General features: G+C 35.6%; 1 protein-coding gene across 1 annotated transcript; it reads left to right on the forward strand.

Moving 5' to 3' along the window:
- Window positions 1-5,240: 5,240 nt before the first annotated feature.
- Window positions 5,241-10,398, forward strand: LOC307162051 (cathepsin Z). Its single transcript, XM_079877117.1, has 6 exons — window positions 5,241-5,416; window positions 6,681-6,844; window positions 6,924-7,103; window positions 7,340-7,490; window positions 8,461-8,626; window positions 9,811-10,398. Exons 1-6 carry the CDS (start codon window positions 5,286-5,288, stop codon window positions 9,922-9,924), a joined length of 906 nt encoding a protein of 301 aa, XP_079733243.1. The 5' UTR covers window positions 5,241-5,285; the 3' UTR covers window positions 9,925-10,398.
- Window positions 10,399-10,471: the final 73 nt, after the last annotated feature.

Consider the following 10,471-nt stretch of genomic DNA (forward strand, 5'->3'; position numbering starts at 1 on the left):
CAGATACAGCATATTCATTTTTCATAGATTCTTGCACCCAACAACACAACAAGATGACATTTAATAATAATATTAATAATAATAATAATAATTTAAGCTCCTTATTATGCAGCCGAATCTGTGCTGGTTTGTATGCCGCCTCCAGTTTTCCCTTTGTTTTGCCACCAGCTAACGCCGTGACGTAACGATCTTTTAATCATCGTTCTGAGTCTTAGACAAAAACATGATTTTCTCAGCTTTTTGCTCAAAATGTTGCTTTTTTATTAAACTTACATTCAAGTGTTGATAAACAAATAAACTAATGCATTCTAGCTTCATGCATTATTTTTTTTGTTGTTGTTGTTGTTGTTGTTGTTGTTAAAAAGCAGAGACTTTTTCTTTTGATTTATTTTATGTTCAAATATTCATACAACAAAATGTTCAGAGGGCCATAAAAGTTTTGTGAAAATGATCAAAAATGCTGGGGGGGGGGGGGGGGGGGGGGAGTTATTTTAAAATTAATATATCAACACACCTGAACTTCTAAAATCTGCTTTGAACATATGATAAGCACAATAATAATATAGGTACTGACAGGGACGGACTGGGGCTAAAAAACAGCCCTGGACTTTCTCCCAAATAGGCCCATCATCCGGCCATTCGCCTCTAGCCGTGTGCGACAGACACTAGTCAGGATGTGCTGATACTACAGTATATGCCACAATACTGTAGCCTATCAGACAAGGTATTCACAGCAAGTAACATCTCAAAACCAATTATGATAATTGGGGTTGTATTTATTAATGAAGCCTCAGCCTTCAAATAAAAACAAAAAATGTACAATGCCATAAAATACAAATAATGAAATGTCACTGGCTACAGTAACCCCAAATTACACAAACTTGTAATTATAAAACATATAGTTACTATATACCAGGGTCCAACTTTTTTGTGTGCGAGGGCTACCTCAAGGGATAAAATAATCTAGAAGGAATTTTTATTTCTTACTCCAATATTTATTATACATAACATGGTGAAGCTTTTTTACTTTCACCATCATATGGGAAATAATAAAATATCTTGATATTCTGGTTCAGACTTACATGCGTTTAAAAAAAAAAAAAAATTCCAAAACAATTTTTTTGTTGATTTTCTATAAACCTATTGTATGTGTTATCAAAAACAGTAGCCCAAACATTTAGTATAAATATAAATGAAAAAAATAAATAAATTAAAAAATAAAAATAAACTGCCATAACTTCTAAACAAAACATTACTGCATTAGGCTACATTTTACATGACTATATTAATATAACAGCATTTTTAATATGAATACAGGCACATTTCTGCCAAAAAAGTTTGTTTTACTAAAGTTAATTCATAAGTTTTGGTGTGAAATGTCTTCTAACTGGTTTGTTCTTGGAACAATGTTTCGCCTGTTTTTTTTGTTTGTTTGTTTTTTGCGTCAATATGTTGAGAATATCAGCGCTGTTTCATCTGGCTTTTTACAAGCTTAAATCACATAGTCATTTGTGGGTTTATAATAGAGATAGAGAATTCTGCGCTGAATTTAAATGCTTCTCAGTGGATCGCGCAGCTCTGTGTATAAATGTTCGCGTGATCGAGATCAGCGTAACGTGCTTTGGCCGCGATCGCTGTTTTTTGGGCCGAGCTAATAATGCGCTGCTCAGATCAAACAAGTTTTGTTCCGCTTTTTGAGATTTTGCCATTTGATGTTTCTCATACGCAACGCAAATGACAGCGTATAATCAAAGAGAGTTGGGTAATTTTGTGGAGGCAAAAGTTCAAATTGAAACGTTTAGTTGAAAAGGTCGCAAAAATTATACTATTTATTCGAAGTCTGGAACCCCGACGGCAAGTTGTGGCTATTTATAGAATGTATTTAGCGGGCAACTCACAGGCACCACGTTGGAGACCACTGCTATTCAAATATAATGTAAGCAAATTTAAAAGTGCAGCCTTATAAAACTAACTTTCTGTCAGTGGCTATAGGCCGACTCTTCTTCCTCAGTTGTTGTTTTTTACACGTAGCATATAAGTGATCGTATTAGTGCCCCTGCTGTTGGCTGTTCATATTGCTTTATTAGACTTTTTTTTTTTTTTTTTTTTTTTTTTTTTGTGCCGACGGCCCTCGGTTGGACGGCCGTTCTGGACTTTTCCAGAACGCACAGATTGTCAGTCCGTCCCTGGGTACTGAAATAAAAGAACACATGACGAAAATGATGGTCTGGGAATGTGGGTTTCTGGGATTTCACTAACTATCTAAATTAATAATACAATATTTAAGTGTAAAAGTGCATGCGTTTTTTTTTTTGACTAATTAATGTTCACTGTGAATTTCAGTCATTCTTACTTTTAACCTTTATAAACCTATAATTTAGACATTATCTTACCATTCAAGCTATACTGTCTTGTTAAATTTAAAACTATTTATATGGATACCCACTTTATGGTTCACTGTCATTGGGTAATCGGGGCTCTTTTTACTCTTATGACATACATCTTTTGTCACATATACTGTTTTTCTCCTACTATATAGTTGCAATTAGTTGGAATTATGCAATTTCGGACGGTCCACAAGCTGCATACTGCAAAAAATGAAGTATGTTAGTGTGGCTTTGTGAACATAGCCTTTCACCCTGACCACAGGAGTCTCGCTGATCGTAATGGAGGCTGTGTTGTCTTCAGTTTCCTCTGAAAGCACACAATCACATCTCTGACATGAGGAGAAACTCTCCTCTCTTTGATAGAGTCGGGAGATATACACATGCAGTTAATAGCTAATTGAACTGGGAGGATATAATGAACTGCAGGTGGAAGCAACAGAACGATGTCAAATTGAATCACACGGCAATCTGAGTCCACACACTCTGCTGAGTCGACAAACGCTGATCATTACACAACTTCCCACAGTTATGAGTATTGATGATAATTTCATTACATAAAAGTTAGATCGAGAAACTTCTTGCCAACTCCGAACAGACGCCATGATGAACTTGTCATTGACTTCTAGTCTTCTTTAAAAGCCATACAATTATATTAGACACACCCAAACCTCCAATCTCTTTAAAAAAAGTCTGTTTTGGAAGCATTTGGTCAAACACACGACACAAAGTTGAACATCTTGACTTCTGAAAGCCTGCTGGATATTGAGTAGGCCTATCTGATTGTAACTTCAATCCTCACAAACATGTTTTGGCCTCTTTAAAAAGCATTTCCCCTATACTCTTTCATGCCTTTTTTAATAAGTTTTGCTGTAGTTCTGTATTTTCAGACTATAGTTTTACTGAAACGACTAAACAGATGTGAACTTCACCCGAAATTACACCTAGTTAGTAGGATACATACAACATATAAGTTAATAAATCCTTGAGTTTTCACGTGATGACACACACTTAGAAACGCCCGTCTGGACTTTCCCTCATAATTTTTACTAGGTTTGTTCTAAGCACTAATGTAAGACAATGATATTAAAAGACAGAATTCAATATACCTTAGGATGATGCATACCATAGAGAGGCGAGCAGATGAACCCAGAAACGCAACCAAGCGTATTTCCATTGAAAACCATTATAAAGAAAACGCTTAACCATTCAGGGTGTTGCATCCATATTTTTGGCTCATCTGCTCGCCTGTATATATCATGCATCATCAATAAAGTGTGTGTTGAACTTTTAATATCACTGTTTTAGTACATTGAGGCACTTGAAGTGTTTTTCACGTTAATGTCCCCCTGTTTTTAGTGAAATACTGCAGCAGGTGCTGTACAGCATATGGAAATTGGCATTTTGTTCTCATGCATTTGTGTATTTCTTCTTTTGAGAGGTCATAAATATTCGCATCTTGAAACACCGAAAAGTGACTGCAGATCTATGAATGTGTTGCTAAGAATGTATTTCAAAGCATTTTAGCGCCACCTGCTGCTGAGAATGAATCACTACAGCTGAACTACTTCAAGTGGGCTACTTAAAAATTGTTAAAGCACAAAGGGTGGATATAAAATAAAAAAAAAGCTGCATTTGAACACAATCAAATAATCAACACCTAGTTCATCCTCAAATTGTCTTAATTAAATCAGAATCAACGTCTTCTCATTCATGTATCTGTCTGACTCTGACACACTTCAAATGACAATTTTTGTATTATTTTTTTCAGACCGATTTGCAGCTTTCAATTTCACTTTTAGAAATAGGCGACTGTAGCCTACTGTGAAATAAGATCGGTACACTTACAGACCACAGCTGTTAGTTTAGAAAGATATGTAGGACTACTTTTTGTAGTTTGGATCTCTGTTCTGTGTAATAAAACAGAACGAAATTACTACACATTCATTAATCTAAGCATCAATTAAACCACCTTTTACCTTCTTTTTAATTCGCTGAAATAACTCTGCAGCGTGGCAAAATAAGTCATTTTTGACTTAAGTTGAAATTGACACACTAAATCGAAATTGACAAAAAAAAAAATCAAAATAGAAAGTCATAACTCATAACATTACAATAAAAATGAATATAAACAACTAAAAGCTCTGACCTGTATCACCTGACTGCTGCAGTTTCATTTCAGCGTTGATTTGAAACACATAAATTTGAATCACGAACCACTCCATAACATCACGGGTTCCTCCTCTTCCAAATTACAGTAGCATGGCGTGAATGCATGAGCTGGTCGTTTTGGTTCAGGAGGAACTGTAAAAGGTGCTGCTGTTTCGGTTGTGGTGCTCGGTGACTAACGTCTGTCTAATTTTTATTTTTTTTACGTCTGTCTAACTCTGCATAGCATGAAACACGCTGATGAGCTGTGATGTCTGCACAAGGTATACGTTGACAGGCACATAGGACATCGTATCATCGTTGCAGAATGCAATAATTGGACGAACATTTTATGGTCATACGCCTTCCACAGCCAATGTATAAATACATAAAAAAAAATTATTAAAAAGTCAATTAAATTAAAATTTAAGTCAAAATTAAGCCTTAGCCTTTGTCCATTTCAACTTATTAGGCCTATATCATAATTTTATTTTTTTAAATCTCATAATTACGACCTAGAATGCCATCATTTTGACTTAGTATGTCACAATTTAGACTCTTCATGTCATAATAATGACTTTTATGTCATAATTAAGATTTACCAAAGTATGATTTATTTATTTTTTCCCCATAGCATAGCCTACAAACTGTTTAAAGCTGAGGGCTTTCTCTCCAGTTCTGTAGAGGGCGGTAAAAGTCTTGTTTTCGCTCTTCCTGATCCTGAAGTGTCAAACTCAGATGTAAACATTCATCATGGCGTCTGGTGTGTTATGGTTTTCATTTCTGCTCGAGCTGTTCGTGCACGCGACAGGATTCACTGAAGTTCAGCAACTATCAGATTCATGTTACAAACCAATGAAGGACCACAGACCATCATTCAGAAAGTATGGAAATATTTCTCGTTTGTATCCATGTTGTACAGTACTTGCACTAAGAAACCTATACACACACCACTTACAAAACGTAGTATGGCCATTTTAGTGCGATGGTAATATCCTGTAGTCTTCTTTAGGACATATACCATGCTAATACTATGTTTTTGGACATGTACCACAGTGATACCACAGTGTTATTTGGGTAGATACCACTATGGCAATAACATGTTAGTTACATGTAGCCTAACATGGTAATACCATTATTTTGCATGTAAAAATATGGTAATCACACTGCAAAAAAAAAAACTATTTTCTTACTTAATAGTTTTGTCTTGTTTTCCAGCACAAATATCTAAACAATCTTAAACCAAAATACATTTACTTGAGAAGCAAAATGACTTCAACTCAAAACTGATTGAGTTTTTGCTTAAAACAAGAAGTTTTATTATTGTTTTAAGCATAAACTCACTTAATTTCGATTTAAAAAACAAACAAGATTTAATTAGAGCTGTCAAATCAATGAATCATATCTAACTTAAAAGTTTGTAAATATATGTGTATACATATTCACACACACGTACGTATGAATGCATGCATGCACGTGTGTGTGTGTGTGTGTGTGTGTGTGTATGTATATACAGTATATATATATATATATATATACATACATGTGTGTGTGAATATACGTATACACATATATATTTACAAACTTTTATGTTAGGTGTGATTAATCGATTTGACAGCTCTAATTAAATCTTGGTTATTAGCACTAATTAAACAATCTGTATTGTAAAAAGCTCATATAAATAAATGTGATTTGACTAGACTATATATATATATATATATACACACACAGTACCGGTCAGAGTTTGGAAACATTAAAATTTTTAATGTTTTTAAAAGAATTCTGCTCATCAAAGCTTATTTATTTGATCAAAAATACAGAAAAAATAGAAATATTGTGAAATATTATTACAATTTAAAATAATGTTTTTCTATTTTAATATACTTTAAAATATAATTTATTCCTGTGATCAAAGCTGTATTTTCAGCATCATTACTCCAGTCTTCAGTGTCACATGATCCTTCAGAAATCATTCTTAATATGCATTCAACATACATAGTATAACTCAGAGTGCCATTGTATTTCAGTCTGATACAATCACAGTACCCCGGTACCGCCACATTACGTTTTGTAAGGGTAAAAGGAACTGCAATGTCATTTATTGAACTGATGTGATGTAATAATAGTAATATTTCACGCATGTTTTAGGACGTATCCCCGGCCTCATGAGTATGTAAACGTCTCTGATCTCCCCGCCTCCTGGGACTGGCGTAACATTGATGGCAAAAACTATGTAAGCATCACACGCAACCAACACATCCCTCAGTACTGCGGCTCATGCTGGGCCATGGGCTCCACCAGTGCACTCGCAGGTGAGAACACTACAACACAGTACAGTAAAGAAGAACACCAGTGCAAAAACACACATCTCATGCTTTCATCCCAATTCAGATCGCATAAACATCAAGAGGAAAGGGGCGTGGCCTTCTGCGTACCTGTCTGTGCAGAACGTGATTGACTGTGGAGGGGCGGGGTCATGCTATGGAGGAGATCATATGGGCGTTTATGCATATGCAAATGAGCAGGGCATTCCTGATGAGACCTGCAATAATTATCAAGCACGAAATCAAAGTAAGACCCCAAACTCGAGTTGCATATAAAAGCAGTTTATATCATTGCAACATTTAGATGCAAATGTAATATTGATGCAACTTGCATTCAAACTTTTGTTCAAGTTGCAATTTAATTGCATTTATCATCATGCACTATTTACTCTTGTATAGTATGCACATAGTAACAGTTGCAAGGTGTGGTGGATTTAAATATTATATATGTTTTATTCCTCTACTCTGACTTTTGTTTTACAGAATGTGACTCGTTTAATCAGTGTGGTACGTGCTCGTTCTTCGGTTCTTGCTCTGTAATTAAAAACTACACCGTGTGGAAAGTCGGAGACTACGGAGACGTCTCAGGACGAGACCACATGAAGGCTGAGATCTACAAAAATGGGCCAATAAGGCAAGTTTTACACCCCGAATTTTAATTTTGAAATGAATTTAAGCAGTGAGCAAAAAAAAATATGATGAAAAAGATAAAAGTATTCGGCTGTTTACAGTTGCATTAATGTAGAATTAAACTGGCAGCTATTTCAATCCAGCTAGAAGAGTTTTGAACATGGCTATCAGATTTTAGCACATTTAGACCTTTTGTTTTATAGTATGTTTAGGGTTTTATTTTTAAGTTTGAATTCCGTGTGATGCATCTCTCTCTTCAGCTGAGTACGTTGCCCAGCCAAAAAATACAAGATCTTGACCAAAAATGTATGCACCTCTCGATTGAAATAGCATCACAACATTTATTTCCATCACTTTTAGGTCAATATCTTGTATTGACAATGTAAAGTCTCCTTCAGCACATCTGGAGCCGATTCATGTGCGAAAATGATTCCTTATGCTCTCCTCCTCAACCATTCTTTCACAATCTGAGCCTGATGAATCTTGACATTGTCATCCTGGAATATGGCCATGATGTGTTTTCCTACATGGGTGTTTAAGAAATGAAAAGCTACTATCCTTGAAACCATCAATTAGGGTTATAAGAACTGTTGCCAAACATATAACATGATAGAAACATAATAATAATGATCCAATCATAGACTATTATAGAAGTATTTTTAATCTAAACAGCAACTTTTGGCTGGGCAATGTATATTTGACCCTAAGCAAGAGAAGACAGCTTTCCTGTGAAAACAAAAGGTCATTAATCCACAAATGACGGTATATATATAATATGATGTCGATAGAGTGAAATGAAGTTAATTAGAACAGGATCCACTAGTTATTAGGACAGGAACAGTCTGGTTCAAAGATAGTTATTAGGTCAATTGTATTAGATAATGGTAAGTTTGACTTAGAAAGTTCGATTTTGTCAATACGAATGAACTTTTGCAGTTGGATTGAAAGGGTTTCTCTATTTCTCTGTGTTGTAGCTGTGCAATAATGGCCACTAAAGGCCTGGAGGCGTATGATGGAGGGGTTTTTGCTGAGTTTCACATTCTCTCTATTCCAAATCACATCATCTCAGTGGCGGGCTGGGGCGTCACGGAGGACGGGACCGAATACTGGGTCATCAGAAACTCCTGGGGCGACTTCTGGGTTAGTAGATTACAGGGCTTTGGTCTGACCTGTTCAGCTTTACCACACTGTGGATTCAAGGGTAACTCTCGCCAAGATTTAACCTAGGCTCTTTTTGTTAATCTACCCGAGTCAAACTTTCGTGTAAAAGCAGAATTAGAAAGGAAACGCCACTTTTAAGTTTGACCGTAGTTTCGTTTTAGGTCAAAATGTCTTGTGAATGGGAGTGCTTGGGGTACGACTATGATAGCATCAAAAATCGCTATTTTTAAAACACTAAGAAGGCTCAACACAGCATGAAACTGTGCTCTCAGTATCACCAGGGGCTCTACACATGAACTCCAGCATTGAGAACATTGTTTGTGTACACAGAGTTTACTAAAAAGAAAGATTTTGTACGACTCACTGTATTAGTGTTTCCGGTGGCTGGAATTTTGTCAGTCAAAAGTAGTCAATCACCGAATGCAGTGTAACATGAGGAGAGTAAAGGTGGAAAGCTCCTAAAGCTTAGTTCCATATAAATTCACGGATAATTTTTTATATAAGTCATCATGCTTTTCATTGAAATTACAAGTTCATGACATTTCCTCAAATGGAGTCAGTTCATTACGTTGCATTCGGAGATCGACTACTTTTGACTGACAAAATTCCAGCCACCGGAAACACTAACTGATAAAGTGAGTCGAACAAAACCTTTCTTTTTAGTAAACTCTGTGTGCACAAACAATGTTCTCAATGCTAGAGTTCATGTGTAGAGCCCCTGGTGACACTTCCAGCACAGTTTCATGTTGTGTCGAGCCTTCTTAGTGTTTTAAAAATAGCGATTTTGATGCTATCATAGAAGTGCCCCATTCACTCTCATTCAAAAGGCAATTTGACCGAAAACGAAAATACGGTCAAACTTAAAAGTGGTGTTTCCAAGCTAATTATGCTTTTACACAAAAGTTTGACTCGGATAGATTAACAAAAATTTTGGCGAGAGTTACCCTTTAAAGAAAAGAGAATTAAAAAAAAATGATTCTCTGAAAAATGAAAATGATGCCATCAATTACTCACCCTCATATGATGCATTTCCACTTTCTTTCTTCTGCGGATCACATACTGTGAGGAGAAACTGTTTCATGCATTTAATAAACCTTGTCCTGAACATTCAATAAGTATGTGTGTGATTAAACTGGGCTTGTCGTGTGTGTGATCTCTCTTAGGGAGAGTCAGGCTGGGCCAGGATCGTCACCAGTGCTTATAAAGGAGGGAAAGGCAACTGGTACAATCTCGCCATTGAGCACAACTGTGCGTACGGAGACCCAATCGTTACATAGATCTGGAGCAATTCCTCTCATAGAACCATATTCATAAACTGGAACCGCCCTGGTCTCAGAAACTATGAATGAACCTGTTGTTTATAATTGCTATTGTTGTTTTTTTAATGTCAACTAATTGTTTAGGATGTAATTCGTTGTTGTCATATCAAACATGGGAGATCTGTCATATTAGATTTTTAAAATCTTAAATCAAGTCTGTAAGAGTGAATGTAATTGAGAATGCAAATGATTGATAGTATGCAATAAAGTGATTACATGCATGATGCAATTCACTTATTAGTATTATTTTATTACAAATCACTTTCTTATATTTGCCAAATACTTCAAGAGTGGTAGAGGTTGGTCACTGTAATTTTTTAAATATTGCACATCATAAATCAGAACTCTTTGTACTTTAGCATTATTTGTATTATTGTAACGAAAACTCTGTTCTCTTTTAGCGGTTGCAATTAAATGTATTATTTTTGTTCATCTTTTTTTGCCTATTTCATTTGTTGAGTGAATCTAACCCATTAAACAAATCCCTGGTGCCTGTTTCACTCAA

The sequence above is a fragment of the Squalius cephalus genome (assembly GCF_949319135.1).
Source record: "Squalius cephalus genome assembly, chromosome: 7".
Classification (NCBI taxonomy): domain Eukaryota; kingdom Metazoa; phylum Chordata; class Actinopteri; order Cypriniformes; family Leuciscidae; genus Squalius; species Squalius cephalus.

Coding starts and splice junctions, on each gene's coding strand:
- LOC307162051 (XM_079877117.1), top strand. CDS start 5,286: ATGGCGTCTGGTGTGTTATGGTTTTCATTTCTGCTCGAGCTGTTCGTG. Junction 6,845..6,923: donor CTCCACCAGTGCACTCGCAG/GTGAGAACACTA, acceptor ATCCCAATTCAG/ATCGCATAAACATCAAGAGG. Junction 8,627..9,810: donor ACTCCTGGGGCGACTTCTGG/GTTAGTAGATTA, acceptor GATCTCTCTTAG/GGAGAGTCAGGCTGGGCCAG.